Source organism: Onthophagus taurus, chromosome 2 (assembly GCF_036711975.1).
Source record: "Onthophagus taurus isolate NC chromosome 2, IU_Otau_3.0, whole genome shotgun sequence".
Lineage (NCBI taxonomy): Eukaryota > Metazoa > Arthropoda > Insecta > Coleoptera > Scarabaeidae > Onthophagus > Onthophagus taurus.
The window spans coordinates 21,023,729-21,044,302 of record NC_091967.1 but is presented as its reverse complement, the minus strand read 5'-3'; the positions used below and the strand labels follow the sequence as shown (position 1 = coordinate 21,044,302).

Sequence of the window (20,574 nt, the reverse complement as noted above, 5' to 3'; positions counted from 1 at the left end):
TGATGAAAACTTGGCAAAGACAAAGATATGAAGTGTACGGAATGCGAATACAAGAGAATATCACAACATTTTAGATTCGTGCAGAAGTTAAATATCACCTGAGGATGGCTACGAACCTACGATGTTATTCTGTGCCTAGGTAGGTAACTGTTAACAGTCCAACTTAGGCAACTTTAATAATGGTTTACTAATTAAGATATACTAATTGTGCCTTAAGGCCCAAGGCACAATTAGTATTAAATAAAGTCCATTGTTTAAGTGCACATTAGTATATCTTTATTCCAAACTTTAATAATGTTCAATATTGGACACAACCTTATTTCCAAATTTAATTCTGAAAACTGTAGCTAAATAAGATGATAATATAATAGGATTTGTTGTAAATTGGTGCAGTAGTTTTTGAGACCGTGTCCTGGAACTGTAAAAAGTTTCGAGCAGTAAAAACTAATTCTTTTCAATATCTAATGACTTATGGACTAATTTACAATTCCATACAAACAATAAAGTTTGTTCTTTAATATAATGAACTTTCTACCGCTAACTTTCCTTATCGTGCTTCCCCAGTTTCAGAAAATCTATCGGATTCTAAACATTTGAAAATGATTTGAGGTTTCCAAACATATTTAATGATTTAGTAATACATACTCTCCAAGAGTTGTTAGAGCCAACCCAAAAGCTCTTTCAATTTCAAAGGAATTAGAAACATTTTTAAGAATTTTCCTAGATTTCAAAGTATATTCGAAAAAAAGTGGGGTTGCCATTTAAAAAAATTAACTTTTCGAGATACGGAAATTTGACGCACATTTCTGACCATCCTGTATAAATTTTAAAAAAATTTTCAAAGATTATGTAAGTTATTTTTATTAAAATTTTTGTAACTTTTTTTTTTATTTTTATTAATAATTGTTAAATTAAAGCGTATAATTGTTATTAAAAGACACCATTAGAAGGAGCAGAAAATTTTCGATGAGATAGATATAGTTCTAAAGTTTTCTCCTGGTCATATAAGAAAGTTATCGACCCGAACAAGGTTTAAAAATAGTTAAAACGTATAAATTTGGCAGTTTTTGGCCAAAAATGTACTTGTGCAAGCGCGTTATCGCCGCGTGTTATACACTATTTAAAAGAGCAGAAAATTTTCGATAAGATAGATATAGTTCTATAGTTTTCCCCCTATCAAATAAGAAAGTTGTTTAGAGGAAGAATATTTAAACGTTTCTGCGTGCAGGTTCTGCGTTCTGACTGTGATAACAGCTTTTTAAAATTTGGTTTTATAACAATAGTACAAGGCCTTGAAGTTTGGTAATTTTGAGCTATTTTAAGTACGGAGCGGTGTTCTTAATTTTTTATTGATCTTAATATCAATTTATCGGCAGACGAAACCCCGGTTTTAGATAGAAAAAGATTCAAGCTTTCAAGTTTTTCGCTATCTCTAATAATAAGGACGATATCAGCTAAGAAAGTAAATAGGAAATTACGGGTAAAAGTTTGTTGCTATCGTCGCACGGGTAGTTATTTTTGTGTTTTCGTTTTTTCTTTTAATGCAATATTGACGATATTTTTACCAGTGTGAAGTTACCCATAAATTCCATCCATAAAAAAAACTTTTTCGTTTGTGTATCGATTTTAATGATTAATAGCTCATTAGAAAGATCTCGTGGAGTAGAGCCTAACATAGTTTTGGCGGCGCAGATTTTGGGCGGGAACACCTTAAATTCCGCGAAAACAGTGAAATATATTAAAAAAATCTCTAACTTTAGAGTCCCAAAAATTGAAAACTAATTAACATAACATCAGGTATGATTACCAAATCAGAATGCGTATACTGTCTTCTACACAAAAGTGAATTTTGATCGTCCCTAAATCATATGGGTAATTAGAAAAGTGCCAGGAGGTTCTTTGAAAAGCAAAATCATATCCATAAGTATAACTTTTTTGTTAATGGTCCGATTTAAGTTTGTCTAATACCTTTTTGGAAAGGGTTCGTCCTGTAGATCATGTCATAGTAATGGCGGCGCGGAATTCTAACAATAACGGTAATTAAACGATTAAAAAGGTTATAAACAATCATATCCATAAATATAACGTTTTTGTTAATTGTCTGTAACTAACTAATAACTAATAAATATAACTTAATAGAAGATGTGTAATAAACGAAAAGTCAAACAAAGTGCCAGAAGAGAATTGAGCGAAACGCGATCCATTAACATACAATTCACAGTATGAAAATACGACCTTTAACAACAGCCAGGAACATTTAAAACAAATTTCCAAAACTAGATTATCCTTTACAAGCAGATTGATACAATTGTGGAGTTCTTGTCTGTCATTTGATTGACTGTATATTATCAAATAAACAATTTAAATCATTAAATGCAGATTCATACAGAAACATCATTATTGAAACTTTATTAAAAAAACACCGACTCATTAAAGGAAAAATGTCTCTATTTCGCTGAAGAGGTTCATAATGAATTCAAATACAAGCAATGCTCGTAGATGGCCCATGATACCTGCAAAAATAGTTTGGACGAGCGGTTTGAATTTTGTAGACAGCGATCTTAAACTGTAATGGGGCCGTTACACATTTTTTTTTCTATTGGCTTATTCGATAGTTTAGCAAAATTGAAGACTTCTATTAATTTTGTATTTTTCAAACAGGGCCTTAGTTAAAAAAAAAAAAAAAATGAAAATTTGAAAAATCTTTGGATACGTCACCGTCGTTTCGCACGCGGTTGGTTGAAATAAAAATCAATAAAAGGTGCATGAGCGAGATGCCACGAGAATCTGATGCGCTAGAAGAAGAGATCCGAACGATTCACGTTTTATCTGATCTTCTTGATCTTACGTGAAAACCTCGTAAACATCACCAAAGCTGTTATACAGGGAATTTTGAATTTTAACATTAATTATTGCAAAAATTAAACATTTTTACAATCTGAAAATGTTACCAATCCTTCTATTGTTACATACTTTATTGATTTTTTGAAAGACTGTCTTTCTATTTGATTGAAGGTAACGGCCCTATACGGTACAATAAAAATGTGCCATCAATTTTTATATATAATTTAATGTAGCAACTAAATGTAACTACAATTAAATTAGATTTTAGTAGTTGACTACTTATACAATTTTGTTTAATTGATCTCATTTTGTAAATAATTGTTGTAGCGAGTTTTAGATACTTATTATCTTTACAGAAAAATTATATAATATACAGTTGACTTGTCGTTAATAATAATGAATTATAGTATTTTATTAATATACTGTTTTTACTTATTATAAAAGTGGGACAGCTACTAACAATGTTTAAAGGACAAAGAATATAATTATTTATAACGTTTTTACTCGTTTAATCACCCTTATTGTTAGAATTTCGCGTCGCCATTACTATGACATGATCTACAGGACGAGCCCTTCCCAAAAAGGTATCACACTTTAAAATCGGAGAATTAACAAAAAAGTTATATTTATGGGTATGATTGTTTATAACGTTTTTACTCGTTTAATTACCGTTATTGTTAGAATTTCGCGCCGCCATTACTATGACATGATCTACAGGACGAACCCTTTCCAAAAAGGTATTACAAACTTAAATCGGACCATTAACAAAAAAGTTATACTTATGGATATGATTTTGCTTTTCAAAGAACTGCCTGGCGCCACGTACGTCTGGAAACAGGTTCGTGCTTTGTTGCACTTTTCTAATTACCGATATGATTTAGCGACGACCAAAATTCACTTTTGTGTAGAAAACAGCATTCTGATTTGATAATCATACCTGATATTATATTAATTACTTTTCAATTTTTGAGACTCTAAACTTAGAGATTTTTTTTATATATTTCACTGTTTTCGCGGAATTTAAGGTGTTCCCGCCCAAAATCTGCGCCGCCAAAACTATGTTAGGCTCTACTCTACGAGATCTTCCTAATGAGCTATTAATCATTAAAATCGATACACAAACAAAAAAGTTTTTTTTATGGATGGAATTTATGGGTAACTTCACACGGGTATATTTTTTTTGTAACTCCATCACAGTACGGTTCATACGACGATGTTCCTTTTACAGTAGATAGTAAAGTAATTGGATCTTAATTAGAAGATATTCAGGAGACTCACTATGTTTATCTACAATCTCATTGCAATATACTTAATAATTCGCTTAATCTCTAAAGCAGATTTACTGATAACCAGGTCATAACCATTAATCACTATCCATAATTTTACGTTCTATTAACTCAATTAAAACTATATTATTAACAGATTTTGCCCAAAATTAATTCTAGTAATTCTTTAATGAACTAAAAGGTTTCCATTTTTAATGAAAACTGTTCACAAAACAACGTTCTCTAAATTAGCAAAAAGTTAATCTTTCTATTATTATAAATCACATCTTTAACTTAAAAAGTGTTTGCGGTCAAGTTATTAGAACCTAACGGCACACAAAGAACTAATGAGTAATAAATGTTTGACTTTCCCATAACGTATGTAAAAAGTTAAACACTGCATAGGTAATTACTTAGTTATTTTTTTATTCTTTATTTCTTTAATAAAAAAAATGTATTCAAATAACTGTTTTTAATGTACAAACAGAGACACTATTTACATTTAAAAGGTAACGTAACGCTACAATAAAGAAAAAATATTGCGTAATCTTGTTTATTATCTTTCACTTTATAATCAATGCGGCAAACAACAATGTGGTTCTTTCATTTTAAAGGACACCTGTACCCTGTTTATATTAATAAGTTTATCTTGATGAGATAAAAATCGTATTCGGTTGCTACTGTTTAAAAATGTCTGCGTCGAGATAGTTCACCCAAAAGTGTATATAGATACAGTTACGGCCTTTCTGTACGTTTTCTGTTAGGCGTTCTGTTTGTCGGTTGGAGGGTTCGAAGCGTAGGTAAGGTAAGTGGTTAAACTGTCGACTTCGGTTCCCTCTCAGTCAACTCCGGACTCCGGTAACTCCGGTAACTCAGTCGTGCTTCAGACCTCGAGTAGGTCGAGTCGGATTCGACTTTAAACCTGTTCGATCTAAAAGTGTTTTAATAAATTCGGTGCTGAAGAAGCTCGAGATGGTGCCACGCGTGGTCCACAGGTGACCCTGAGAAAAAAAGAATCATTAACATCCCACATTTTCATCTATAAATTCTAGTAAGAACATTCTTATCGTTTCATAATCTATGATCTTTTCTCATGAATCGAAGAACTTGTGTCTTATACGGATATGTAACAGTTTACTTAATTTACATAAATTACCGGCTGTCGTTTGCGAAGGAATGAAAAGTGGTTTCCCTTGTGCGGGATTAACACAAAAACGAGGATATGATCACTCAATTTATGCCGAGAGGATATCTGTGATAAATCCTTTAACGGTTTCGTCGAGAGGTCCTCAAGATCTAAGCTTACGCAGGAAGCATAAAATATTTTTTTTCAGCATCTCTTACACGGTGTGATTCGAGAGCAACGCACCCACACAAGTCTTAAGAAGTTGTACTGTCGCACCTTTAAATTCTTCAACAGCAATTGTGAATAAAAGTTTTATTGATTATTTGAAAGCAATGGCCTTAATTCTTATAAAATAGTCATTCTTGTTGTTTTTTAAAAACTCTTATTATCATGGTAACTTTATTGATGCGGCTATGTGGGCCAAATCGTGAATGTCATGAATTGCACATATCGTCTTAAGTAACCACATCGCATTAAATAAAGTCATTATAAAAAGACCTTTACCTCATTTGAATCTTCTCACATATGATTATTTTTGTAATTATTTTTTTTTCTTTTGGTAGGAAGAGGACTAATGGAAAGTAGACCGGAAATACGTTTGTTGCAGAATAGGATCGTATGCGTACCGGGTGGAAGAGATAAAGACGGAAGGCCGATAATTTTGATAACAATACCTTCCGAATCTCCACCTCTCGAGATTACCACCTGTCTTCAGTACGTGCTTACTTTCTACAGGTATAAACGTTGTCGCATTTTTTACGGTAATTTATTGGCTAGAAATGCTGTTCGTAAGTGCTCAAGATAAACGTGACGTTTAACATTGCGTTAAATGAGACCGGGACTGGTAATTGTTTTTGCCGGACGAATGTGATTGCTTTTGGTTTTTGTTGAGTTTTCATATTTTTTTCCTTTCGTTTTTAAGTTGCGGTTTAAAATAATTAATAAATCATAATGTTTGATTTTAATAGTTTTCAAAACATTTTAAGTAAAAGTAATTTTTATGCCCAATTGTTACTTTTATTGTTTGTGTTATATAACTAGTAGTGATTGGGATTTAAATTGTACGTGATTATGAGCATTTTAAAAAAAGATTACGTAAGAACGTGTTTAAATGAAAAATACATTCAATCAGATAACGTAAGCGCATTGTTCAAGTTCACCGGCATGCTACGGGAGTGTTCGTGCAACTATTTAGATCGATTTGTTTTTATGCAATAATTTTATTGTAATTTTAGCGACGAAACCAAATTTCAAGGGCTCACGATTATTTTGGACGCAAGAAAAGGACCATGGAAAATAGCAAGATCTTGTATCCGACAAATTTCGACAACGGTAAACAACGACGTTCTCGCTCATTTTATAGTGATCAGACCTGAGAACTTTCTAGACAAGCAAAGAGTAGAAAATTGCACCAATACTCCTAAAGATGGACAGGTGAGGAACCTTAGAAAGTTCTTGATAATTATTTTCTTCTCCTTTCTTTCTGAAACGGTTCCCTTGGGGCTACGGTTATTATGCAAATTACATCGACTTTCTCTTCGCCCAGTTCGATCGGGTTAATAAACATTTCGATTTTTTTTATCTATTTTAGGTGTTGTTCATGCCACGTTCACGCCTAAATAAACTTGTGGACCAATGTCAACTGCCGATCGATTTGAATGGTTCATTCATCTACAACCATGAGTTATGGTTGGAAAATAGAACGGTAATTTTTTTAAATTATATTGATTTTGATTTGCGGAAGAATTTTCCTGAAGCCAATTTTTTACAATTTACAACTTGCTTCATAAATGATTCTCATGCGATAACAAGCGAAACCGGTCCTGGTTTTATCACCGTATATATAAGAAGAAAGGTATGGTGGCCTCTGAGGTTATAGTTTGTTACTCAATCCTAACTGTTTCTACGTGATACGAATTAAAGATGATTTCTCATCAAAATTTTGCACATTTATAGCAAAAAATAAACGATGAGAAATAGCCTTGAGGGAAAATTAAAACAGGTGTGGTTAAATTTGACCCATCCTTGTTTCAGGCGGTTAAGAACAGTTGTTAAAAGACGGTTGGAACTTTTGGGTCCGAGTGTAACGGTCAAAACTGTTCGCTCTACCGAGACCAGTTTTTATTCCGAATTTTCAGTATTAATTAAGAGAAACTTTTATTTAAGAAATAGGTAGTTTATTTATAGAAATTAAGAAATATTTTTAAATCAAAACTATGAAACTCAAAAGAAATTAATTTAAAATTCATCTTTATTATAGAGTGTTGACGAATACCTAACCGACTCATCATCAGTACTCAAAAATTTAAGCGACCTACATCAACATCTCCTAAAAGGACAATTAATGAGACCAAGCGAAGTTGAATCAACACTCAACAATTCAACCGATCTCATTGACACAATGAAAATAATGAGTTACGATACATTAGAAAGAGGAAGACTTCTATTAGAAAAAATCGAATTAGACAATCGTAATCGAAAATTTATATCCGAATCTGAATCGATGTTAACACCTCAAGATATTCTCGACACAATTGAACAATTAGAAATTTTAAATCTCGAATTGAGAAATAAACAATCGGACATTGAGACGGCTTGGAAAGCGATGGAAAAAAATTTTATAAATACCAAAGATTTGAGTGTTTTGGAAGATGGAATTGTACGAGTGGTGAATTGGATTTTGGGCCCAGCTGAAAATTTACTCAACTCAAAACAAAAAGTGGGTTACGACGTGGCCTCCGCCGAAGAACTTAGGAGAGAGCACGAGGCCATCGAACTACAGTGTTGGGACACTTATGGTGCTTATGCGGAGCTTCTACATAAAGTTGAGAGTTTTGCAAAAGACGAAACGTTAACGTTACAACAAAAGGATTTAATTTCACAAAAAGATTTTATGGATTTCGTGTGTAGAAGTTTTGCTACTCGATTAGAACGAAGGAGAAATGTTTTAATTACATCTTTAAGATTTTTTCGTCTAGTCTCTGAATATTTCGATCAAACTGGTGAAGTATTCGATTCTTTAGTGATGGGTAACAAAATTGGTGACTTTTCGGCTGCTGGATTTCAGTTAAAACAATTACAAGAAAATCAGGCTTTATTAGATAATGTTGAAAGAGAGTTAATTAAAGAAGGTGAAAAATTATCCGATATGTTATCAATGCCGGTTAAAGATGCGTTGGGTAGAGAATTAACTGTTGATTATAGCGAAGATATTATTAATGTAAGAGACATTTTAGACGCTACAATAGCAAGAAAAAATATTTTTAGTGATAGCGTTGATTTACAAAAATTAACTTTAGAACAAGTTACTCATATCTATGAATATGAAAAAGATGCAGCTCAAGCCATACAATGGCTTGATGATTTATTTTATGTTCTTTTAAAAGATCACGGCCACGTTGGGATAACAGTTTATGAAATTCAATCTCAAAAAGACGAGCATCAAAGTTTTCAAGACACCGCTAAGGATACTTATAATTACGGTGTACAACTTCTCAACGCATCATTTTCATTGCGACAATCTTGCAAACTTCCAATGGATGATCACAATGACTTACAACAAAGATTAAAGTTTTCATGGCAAAGATTACTTAAAGTGAGTCAAGAACAAATGACCAGATTAAGAGTTTCCGCTGTTTTTCATAGATCAATTGATGAGCATTGCAATCAATTACGAGATTTAAGAGAAGCTGTCGCTACTATTCCTCTTATGGAGATTTCTATACGAAGAAGTAAAGTTAGACAATATTTTGGTGTCAGAGAAAAACTTATGGTGGAAGTTGGGAGGATGGTGCGTTTGGGACGATTACTAAGAAGTCGATTAAGAGAGTTGTTATATTTTCATGATGGGTAAGTAAGAACTAAAAAAAACATTTATATATGTAATGTATATAATATAAATACGAGATCAACTGTTTTGGTGGCAAATTAAGTCTTGGAAAAGATTCATAATGTATGTGTCTCAAAAAGAGTTGTATAACTATTTGTGTATAGGTTTCCATTATAACGATTAATTCGTATTCATAAATCTACAAATCTAAGAAATGGCGAGAGTTATATAAACACATAAAAAACCTGCGAGAATTCCGAATAATAGCCGAATAATAGCCTATTTTTCTGTCACATAAATAAGACATAAAATACACTGTTGTCACCGATATACCTTCAGCGTTAATTGGTTAATTTAGATACATGACAGTCCTACATGTTAACACAATTTAAGACAGACTTTTTTCAAGTAGCGTGTAAAAAAGTCGTGATGTTTTATTTTGAGATATAAATATCGAAATTCTCCCTTGATCTAATGGCTGCTATAAAGAAATTGTGTTCTTTGCTAAAAATAGAAATATCTATAAAAAGAAGAGCTTTTAAAGGCAAGTCGCTTTTACTTAAGTAATTTTTAACATTTGATACAAAAATCATCCATTAAAAAGTGTGGCTGCAATCTACGCTTTCTTATAAAGATAGTTTATAGGAAAACAGGAAAGTTGTATATTCCTGTAAAGAAACCTGGTGTTTTTGATTTGTTAATAATAGTTTTAATGGTTATAGTTCCATTTTATTATTGCCTGGTACAGAAAAAGCATTTTCTCCCAAACATCACGGAGTCAGCTTTGATGACCTGGTCAGAAATGTAGTAATTATTATATAATAGTTATTATTATAATTAGCTATTTTGTTATTAGCTATTACTATTATTATAGTAGTTATTGTGTAATAATTAATTATTATATATTATAAATGAATTGTAAAGATAAGTGGCACAACGTTTAGCTCTAGCAGATCCATGTAGTATGATGTTGTTGCGTCTTGAAACTACAAAATTCAACTGATTTCTGGTGCAATGTAGTTTTGTATAGCTGGTATAGGCAATAGTAGTATGATTCGGAAATTCGATGTATACAAATTGGGGATAATAATTGCTAAACACAGCACAGAGATAGGCAAGCCATGACAAAACCTGATATTCGCTATACGCTATTGGTATAGCTCATATTCTGCTAGTGAATGTATCTGTGTAACCTACTATGAAACGATTTCTCTGTTCTATTGTGATATAAAATTTAGGGGTTGCTATGGAGCTTTTTCTTGCAGTAATATTTTTGTTCTCGTCTTAAAATAAAGTTGGAATATCTTTTCAATCTAAGGATGAACGACTCTCTTATGCTTCGGAATCACTTGTAAGTGGGAATGTAAAATTTCTTATTGACTCGCTTGTATTTGGTCAGTCAATTCGTGTAATTTCGATCAGACACACGAGGCTAGTATATTGTTATAGATTTTTTTTTGTTAATCAGTCGCAAGATAAACCATCAATTAGTAGAGCTGAAAATTGTGAACAAGGAAAGGAAACATTTTTAAGTACATCAATGTACAGTTACAACAAGCAGGCCTAGGTTCAGGCGGTGTAATTGAGTGTTTCAGTTGGGTATTTCAATTTAAAACTCAATTTTATTATCATAGGAGTCAATATACTGCACCGAATATACAATTTCCGGACGAGAGTAGCTGCCTGAGCAATTGCATTATAGCTATCTTAAGTGCACAGGATGTTCTTTTCAATTCGCGCTAAATATAATATTGGTATTATGATTATTAGCGGATCGATCTTCAATCCAAACGGCATTACGTGGTAACCTGATGATAATTTCACGAAAACCAAACGTCAAAGAAAATTTCTAGTTGTATCATGACATTTTTCATAAAAAGTTGCCTTAAGAATCTTTTTTCAGATTCATGAAAAAACGAAAAATAAAGGAGTTATAGGCAAAAAACGAAAAAGTCACTTTTTTGTTTTTCGGCCATTTTTTAAAAACTAAAACGGCTAGATCAAAAAACTTTGTTGAAAAATATTTCCCCTACCCATTTAACCATTTCTGTATCTCTTATGGTTTCTGAAATCCCAATGGTGGGGCTCGAATTTGAATTACCCTGTATTAATAAGTTTCTGAAAAAATGATCTTTCTTCTAGGCAGGATATTTGCTTTCATGTGCTATCTAGGTGTTTTCCTTATTTTTATTAATAATCAGAAAATATAGAGGAATGCAACAGACACATAAGATATTCAAACATCTTCTTAACTCAATAATTAACTTGGAGGCACCAACCCAAAAATTATGTAAGGATAGGCGAAATGGCCAAAACGTAGTACATATTATAAGAACTCAATAATACTATAATGTTATTATATCTTATATCTAAGGAAATCTTTTAAGGCATTAAAGTGGAATCTTTTCCATAGATCAGTTTGAAAATGTTGAGGGCAATTTTTTTTTCAAAGAATAAAAAACAATATCGTGTCATAAATGATTTCTAATACTTGATTTGCTTTGATAATAGCAATATTTAAAATTAATGAGAAACATAAAAAATAAAAAATTCTTTCTCAATTTATGGGAATTGATAAATGATTCATACCTTAAATGGTAACTTGAAACGCTTCTTTATGACGGTGCGAACAATTATCATTCGAAAAACTTGTATACTTGCCACATCCTGTAGAAGAAAAAAAATTAATATTTCATTTCGAATATTATAAATATCAGTACATTTTAAACGTTCGAGTCTAAGTCGACTCGGTGTGGCTTTCGTGTTTCCCGAGTTTAATTTTGAATTCGGTTCAAGTAGAAGGGGAAAAATCACGTCAGTGGCGTTCCAACGGGCTCCTTTTAAACACCAAAACTTTATAACGGGTAAGAGATGTTTAAATTATCAATTAAATTTCGATTGGAATATTAAGTTTTAATACAACCACTTTTAATTTTTACGAAAACCATCCAATTTTTAATTAATACTTGTAAATTATTAAAAGGGGTAAAAATAAAGGGAATTCTTGGTCTGGTGATTTTAGTCATCCAACTGTAAAGAACAGATCTTATCTGGTAAAATTAACTCAATATTTATTTTCTCGAACGCCGGTGTTATTTCTTTCGTTCCCTTTCCTGCTACTTTATTTTAAAATTAACTTATTTTAATTGTAAGCAAAAACAAGTTGAATACATTAATCTTCCCTAAAAGTTATATCACTATTATTAATCTTTTTGATAAATGGCAGAAAATCAAAATAATTTGGCGCAAAAAATATACAAAAATAACAAATGTATGTTTTTATTGGTCTCATTCAAGTTTTTTTGCCTCCTTTTCTTTGTGTTTTTACGATCCAATAAAATACACAAACTAAACAATTTTTATTACCTTTTTTTTAATTTTTGTTTTAGAATGTCTGACACTGGCGTAAAAGACACTGATAAAGATTCCGAATCGACGGATCAAGAGGAAACTGGAAGCAATGCAACCGCAATCGATGCCATTTCCGAAAAATTAACCGAAGTTACTAATTTATCAGAAGAACTCGATCAAACCTTAAAAAACGCTCAACAAGATTGTGCCATATTAACAACTGCAGCAACCTCAACAACAATTACTAACACCATCCCAATCAATATTATCACAAGTACTAAATACACTTCTGAAAAACCTCCCATGATTTCTGAGGTAAGAGAATTTTAATTTTAGATGCAAATAGAAATCAGTAGATTGCGAAATAAATGTGGTTTTATTTTTTCCTTTTTTACGTTAAAAAGTTAAGGTAAGTAAACGCTTCAGCTTAAAATAATTTAGATTATAAATTTATTTATTATCCAAAGAAATTTATTTAAAAATTTATTCTTTCAAGGATCTTGGAACTAAACATCTCAAACCCGAAGAATTAAAATCCGACGAAGAGTTTCAAACCGCATCAGAATGCACCCTCCAACATTCGCGTTCATCCTCTTACAACACCGCATCCGAATGTAACGAACATCAATACGCACCGTGGTGGGAATACGGTAAAGACGACGTTCATGAAGACATTTCTAAAGAAAAAATGGTTCTCGCAGTTGGTTTGCCGGATTTACCACAAGCAAAAACGGTTTTAAAACCATCCCCTGAAGTCCCACCGGGAAAAATTGTTCGCGAAGTCACCGAAACGACTCATTATAAAGTTCAACAACTTCACTCCATGGGGGTGCAATCTTTTGTGTTAACATCGGAAACGGTGAGAGATAAGAAAAATGAGATTACTAAAAAAGACGATGTTGGGGGAGATGAAGCTGGACAGATTGCTGAAAATGGGAAGGTTGATGAAGATTTAGAGAGAAGATTGAGGGAGGTAGGTGAAGATGAGGCTTGGAGAAAGTATCGAAATGTAACTAAGCATGCTTTAAAAGGATTATTTTGAATGAAATTGGAAATAAAACTAAAAATATTTTATTATTAAGATTAATTGTGTGATTAGCAATAAGAAAACTGCCAATTTGTAATGATTAATGTATATTTTGTTTTTATTATTGTGTATTTTTTGTTGTTTATTTTAAATTTATAATTTTTGCATGATTTTTTTTATACTAACAGTTATTTATGTGTACAATATTTATACGGTGCTGAGAAACTATAAGTATCCATTAAGTTTCAATAAATCCAGGCAGTGCCATTTAATTCCATTTTTAATAAAAAAAAAGCATGAAAATCTAAACCTATTTTTATAACAAACGAAATTATGAATGTACTTATTTTGTGTTGATTGTTTTTTTTTTAAATAAATCTTTTTTAATTAATTTCGCAAAATAACAAATCGCTTATTTCTTGTTACTTTAAAAAACCGAATTATACAACATACACTTAAAGTTCTAATTATAAAACCCAAAAAACCATTACGCCTCCGGTCCGTCTTTAAAGTAAACACGAAAACCGCGAGATATTTTTGAAAATTTCGCAACTTCGTTTATATTTCGCGAAGTTTGCTGCCATCTGTTAAGTATTCAAGGATCGAAAGCCGTCGAACGTCGGCGAAACCGTTTCTATTTTTAAATAATTCGACCGCGTTATTTAAAATTTTTATTGGCAAAATCAACGGCTTCGCAAAAATTTACATGTGTTTATCGAATTTCTGCAAGAATGATTTATTATTTACGCGCATTTTAACGCGTGTGGGTTGATGAAGTGGGCGCCGAAACCAAATTTAATTCTAAAAATAACCTATCACTTACTTTGTTTTAAAAATTATAATGAATTTTAGTGTTTTTTATATATCATAGTAGATGAGAAATCATTTTTATGATTCTTTAAAATAAATAAGGTTTTCCTTTAATAATTGATTTCAACAAGTTTATTACATAACTTAGCTTTAAAAATTCAATTTTAAACTTTAATTTGATACAAAGGTCATTTCTTAATTCCCATAAATTAACAAGGTATGATTTTTTGAATCAATAAAAATCTTTTTGCGTTATAATCGATACAATAGGATCTGGTTTTTCTTGATAATCATAAAAAATTATGATACAAATTCTTGGTTATTTCATATTCGATTTTTATATAATTTCTTTTTGGCGTAGTCTCCACCCAAAAAATCTTTTATCCAACGGTGTGTGTGTGAGTTGCGGCTCAACTGAGTCGCGAGAGAGTGGAGGCACGGAATCCGCGGGCTGTTACGATCTCAGTGTGTTCCGTGGTCTCTTCCGAAACGTTCAAGTCGGCGTTATAAGCAACTTAAGTATAGGAAAATTGCGCGCGATATTCAAAAAACAATTATTCAAACGTTCATGTGATTTTCGCCGCGATGGAACAGCCTCAAAAAGAAAATGGGACAATGGGAGACATCAAAGACGTCTCCGTTGCCATGTCCAAAACCACCACTATTAGCACTATTGCTGTTCAAAGTGGCAAAACTAGGATTGTGATCGCTCTTTTACATGTAAGTGCTAAAAAAAATTTCCTCGAAATATTTATTTATTAGAAATGAAAGGAAAATAGTTACTAGAATTAGCCAATAGATATTTATAGAAAATCCTCCTTGAAAATGTAAACAATTTGTTTTAATATTTTTAAACATCGCTTAAAAAGTAGCGAAGCGCCACGCAATTTCAAATTCCATAATATAAGATTATAACACACCTTATCTTTATCTTTTATCTTTTACTCACAAAATTATACAATTCCCTATCTTATCTTCTTTTACTTATAAATTAACAAATTAATGAGATTTATACATAAACGTTTATTGATCGACTAAAACTTCCTTTTTCGTAAATCGAATACTTTAATAATTCACCTGTGAGATTAACCTCGTGGAGTCTAACCGTAACCCACTTCGAACTCTACATTTTTTTTACTCTCATTTGGGCCCGTAACTCTTTTCGAAAGTGAAGAACCGGTTCATAATGCCGCGAAAAAAAATGTTCAGTCGTTTCAGAAGGCATATGGCAGCCGAAACCGTAATTATCGCGATTGGCGCAATATGCACTTTGTGGTTTTCTTCAATACCCATCAAATATAATTTCCTTTCTTTCTTCGTTATTAATAAATTCTGATTTAATTCAAAATGACTCCTCAAATTCTAATTTTTGAAATGGAAATAAACATTTTCCACGAAAATAAGTCAACCTTGAGCCAATTTATATCATCCGTAACTATTTTAAATCGCAAATTCAAAAAAGAATCGTTGTATTAAGATTTTAACGAAGTCAATTTGAAATTAGAACGAAGCGGGTTTACGTCAAAAATTTAAACCCAATCGTAAAAACTTCTATAAATAACTATCCGTACTTTACCACGTACTGCTCCTTACTTAGTTTCCACATCGCCAAACTGACCCAAATTTATATATTTTAATAAGATTTCGCTCACATTCTTCTTTGAGTGGAACGCGCAGAACGTACAGATGGTGTGAAATTCTTGCGTAATTATTAAGCTTTAGTACCTAGTTCTTTTAAGGAAGTCTACCAAAAACGGACGTAACTCGTGGAGAAAATTCAGGTTCGCAAAATATAATCCGCCGTCACAAAGCATTCTTAAAGACATTCTTGAAGAGCTCTTCGAAAGCGTGTTGTGTAACCGGTATGCGTGATCCTGAAATCGTTCAAGTCAGAATTTAAATGAAGTCTTGAAATTTTTCTGAAAGCTTGTGAAAAGTAAAAGTAATATAAAATTAAGAACATTTGAAATGTATAATGTATATAGCCCAATTCGATCTTTGTTGTGTAAATATTTATTCGCAGATCTGAGTAAGCTTCTGGCTTGCACACGGATTTCAGGAACTAATTTTAAACCGCGTTTGCTCGCGTAATCGTTTAAAGAAACTTTCAGTCGATTCTGTTCTATAACTCATTTATAGAACATATTATCTGTTACGAAAATAACCGGACAAGATAAATTACTTATATATCTTACGTGAAGCACATAAATCCAAGTCAAAGTGAAAAATGCTTCATCTCGATAATGATTTTTAAAATCGGTGCTAAATGTGATAGTAATACAAAAATTCCTGGCATGAACTCGCAGAAGAACGTATTAAAAATTAAAAACATAAAGTTTTATTAGATTGGCTTTCAATCTTGAGATACATTCACTTTTAAATCTATAAAAAAGCTTGTGCTTTTAATGAGTTTTTCAGAACAACATACATACCGCAAACCGAGGCTAAATTATGACGATTTTTTATGGTTTTTTTTTTTATAAATATAAATAAAATTTGGTATATAATACAATTGATGTATTATATTAAATTTTATACAAGCAGTTGACGCAAAGAAACTTCTTTATAACGCGACAGAAACGTATACGAATCGCTTGAATAGTTTAGACCACATGTAATAACTATAAAGTATACATAAATGTTGTTAGGGACCAAAGCCATTTTTTTGTGGTAACTGCCTACAAAATAAGACTCTTTTCTTTCTGCTAAGTGAATTTTGAGGGAGCTTGAGTTAGGAAAGGATCTTGTGTTCACACAAAATTTCCATATTAAAGTATATTTCTTTTTCAATGGCTCCACAGACCATTACCGGTACATGACCATCTTGCTCTGAACTTTTATCTAGGTTTCCTTACTTGCATTCTCCTATTAAACAGTCGCTTCGGTATTCTTCCCTCCTTTATCCTGACTACAAGTGCTGCCCATTGCAATCTCTGGATATTGATGAGCTTGAGGATTGTCTACTTGTAGTAGCTGTAGAGTTCCTTGTTATATCATGTTCTCCATATATTATTCTCGTATATTGGGCTTACAATCCTTCTCAGGATCTTCCTCTTGAAGATGTTTATGCAGTTTACTACAATCATTACAGTTCTATGCGTACTTATGTAACCTTGTATATTTCTCAATGATTTCGTGTCAGTCTTATAATCTTCACTGGTATTCTAAACTCGCTTAAGATACGTTACAAATACTTCTTAATAATGGCAGGAAGACGCATCAACGTCATATTCTCAGGCAGTATGCAGTATTTGCTTAATCATGAATAGTTGGTCTATGGTGAATTTTCCTTTTCCAAATCCTGCTTGATACTCCCCTATTAGATTTTCTGCATAGTGTAGTCGCTGGTTCAGTACGTATGTAAATATTTTATATCCATGACTCAAGAGAGATACTAAACGGTAAATCGTACACGATTTTTACCCTTCTTGTAAATATAATTGACAGTATCACTTTATCCTTCCATATACTTTGGAGTAGGCTGTGCACTCCATTGAACAAAAGATCAGTCCGCAACGCCTCTGAGAGCCTCGCCAAAGCTCTCAGAGACTATTGAAACAATAGTATTCTTTATTTCACTAATATTTGGCAGTATAATTGGGGTTTATTGACGGTTTCTTCTTTTTGTTGCTGCCATTATAGTATTTTCCATCTTTAGAATATTTTTAAAGTAATCTTCCTATTAGAACTCTACCATTAGAAAAATGAAAGTAGGAAGATTGAATCTACTGATAAACAATATAACTACAGCTGGTGGTGCCAGAAGCAATCTACAGACAAATGAAGGATGTGATGAAGCCGGTGGGGCTGAGCACAAATATAGAGAAAACGAAAATAATGATGCAAGCTAGGTCAGGCAGAGTCGTGGGTGGTAACAAGGAAGATGACATAGAGTTAGTCTCGCAATTTATATATCATGGAATGGAACTGGCGAGATATGGCTGTCATGTTGGGAAATACGAAGCAACCCATGCAATTAAATCTAAGGATGTACATAAGAACATAAAGATCCGGATCCATAAAACAATTATAAGGTCTTTAATGACTATAGCAAACTGCGTAATCATCTTCGAGAGGAAGATCCTGCGAAGGATTGTAGGCCCACTATATGAGAATAATATATGTAGAATATGATATGCCCAGAAACTCTACAGCTACTACAAGTAGACAATCCTCAAGCTCATCAATATCCAAAGATTGCAATGTGCAGGACAAATGGTGAAAGTTTTGTGTGGGGTTATATCCTTGTCTTAGCTGTTTTATAAATCTATACACATTTCTTGTATATTATTATCCTTGAAGTCCTCTTCAACTTACAAAAGTTGGTCATTTTCATATCGTCCTTTCGTCCTTGCTTCCTTAAATATTTCCTCTACGCTCCTTTACTTCCTTTACGTTGCGTTCGTCTTTTGAATACTCTCTCCACACTCACTTTCGAATTTAAAGCCTCTTTTCGATCCCTCCACGACTCCGACTATCTTCGTCTTCATTGCATTTCATTCTCTGAAAGTATATTTAACGACATGAAAATTGTAACTGTAAGAACAAATTTGGTAGAAACATTTAACTTCTAAAAGAAGAAAATATAAACACAATTTGTATTACTAATGTATTGATCTACTGGTTACACAGCCACCAAGTTTTCCTAGCATCTATTTTGTCTTGAGGTATTATGTCTTAAGCAACCTGTAATTCAGTTTGTTGATCGACAACGTCTATCAAGGATGCAGCAAGTCCCCCAGTAATGTTGTCTACATAATGGCTCAGAAATATGCTCAATGAACTAAAGGTTGGGTGATGGAGGTGTCCAGGACAGAAGATGGACATTATTCTCTACAAATATTATCCATAAATTGATTTTAGAACACGACGACCGACATTACTCGATTAGATCTTACAAGTATTGAAGATCTGGAAAGTTATGAGGTTCTACCACTTCATCTACATATTGCTGATCATTCATATTGCCTCAGAGGAACATCAAACAACCTACTCCTATAGGTTATAGCAGCTCATACCATAAACAACTATTCAACTCTACGATATTCTCCATGTTTTGGTGTCACCCTCATATGTCATTATGACATTCCTACAAGAATCTGGATCTAATTCAAACATTGCTGTCGATGTAGAGCAAGTCTATTAGTAACAAAGTATATGGCCGAGAAAATTGCTCCGATTCTGCGATTACGATCTTGATCATAATCGAACGATCTTCATTAGCAATTGATTTGCTATTGGAAAATCGATTTCTGCTCGCTATAAGTAGAAAATAGAAGTTCTGCATCTCTTCGTCCTTTGGTTCCTCGTCTGCGACTTCCCTGGCCCTTTATAATTCATATTTGATAGTATTGTTTGATGGTGGATTGGGTCCTTTTAAAACAATTTACAGTTCCGCTTCGCGCAAACTAACAAAAACACCTTTGCGGTGTTCGTTTAATTGGCGGTAAATTCCCGTTGTAATTCTTTTATATAATATCAGGAGTGATTAGGAGATCGCACTTTATTGGTTCAAGCTATTAAGGTGTGAATCAAAACAGTTATAAAATCGTTGCCTGTGTTTCTTAACCTTTTCTAAAGTGAGAGAAATCTTACAACACTTAAATTTGTTTGAGGAACTCCATTACCATGAAAATATGAGATATCTAACGTTTCACCAAAATATTCAAATATGTAGATAGAATTATATTCAACTTCAAGAACAATATATACTAATATCAAAAATGCCACATACATAACAAACAATCTTTTTAAATGATCAACAGTTCATCTAAGCTTAATGACAGGCTTTATGACTGAGGTTGTTTACGTGAGAAAACTTCGTTAAAATCAGGTTTAATGTTCGACAGATGTAAGTGAAAATCCTACTTTACGATGGTAAATTGTAGCAAATGGTAGACATTCTCGTACAGTATAATTCTCAATTATTAATTATAATTGGTATTATTTTTAATTAATTTTTTTCTTACTTTCTATTTTGCAATCTTTTTTATTAGATCTTGTTTTAAATTACAAATACATTTTTTAAAACTTTTAATAATAATTCATTAAATCTGACAAAATCACCAAGATAGTTACAAAACATATCTATAGATTTTTCTCAACGTATTATTGTTGAAACTCTTATAAAACTGAGATGTTTTGAAACTTGATTTGCTTTAACAAAGTTTGAAATGGACGTCAAGGAGAGAAGTAGTAAATCAATTAATTTAAGCACAAAGCTAAAAATTATTAAGTTCTTGGAGAAAATGTAATTAAATCAACAAACCAAATTAGCTCGAAAATTGAAAACAAAGCAACAAAGAATGCACATTAATTAATA

General features: G+C 32.3%; 1 protein-coding gene across 22 annotated transcripts in view; it reads left to right on the top strand.

The window, feature by feature from the left end:
* The first annotated feature begins 5,070 nt into the window (after window positions 1-5,070).
* LOC111425955 (titin) overlaps window positions 5,071-20,574 on the top strand; it is a 131,007-nt gene continuing 115,503 nt past the window's right edge. For 18 of the 22 annotated variants that reach the window (XR_011639758.1, XM_071194480.1, XM_071194478.1 and 15 more), the window contains exons 1-7: window positions 5,071-5,160; window positions 5,799-5,970; window positions 6,471-6,669; window positions 6,827-6,940; window positions 7,496-9,084; window positions 12,454-12,730; window positions 12,912-13,388. Coding sequence is in view for 21 of the 22 variants with exons in the window: in XM_071194480.1 (XP_071050581.1) it covers window positions 5,810-5,970; window positions 6,471-6,669; window positions 6,827-6,940; window positions 7,496-9,084; window positions 12,454-12,730; window positions 12,912-13,388 (2,817 nt within the window). In the remaining variant the exon portion in view is untranslated. Of the gene's footprint in view, window positions 5,161-5,444; window positions 5,535-5,798; window positions 5,971-6,470; window positions 6,670-6,826; window positions 6,941-7,495; window positions 9,085-11,848; window positions 11,929-12,453; window positions 12,731-12,911; window positions 13,389-14,652; window positions 14,973-20,574 lie in introns of those variants that run through there. The other 4 variants (XM_071194473.1, XM_071194472.1, XM_071194479.1 and 1 more) reach the window with 4 other exon arrangements.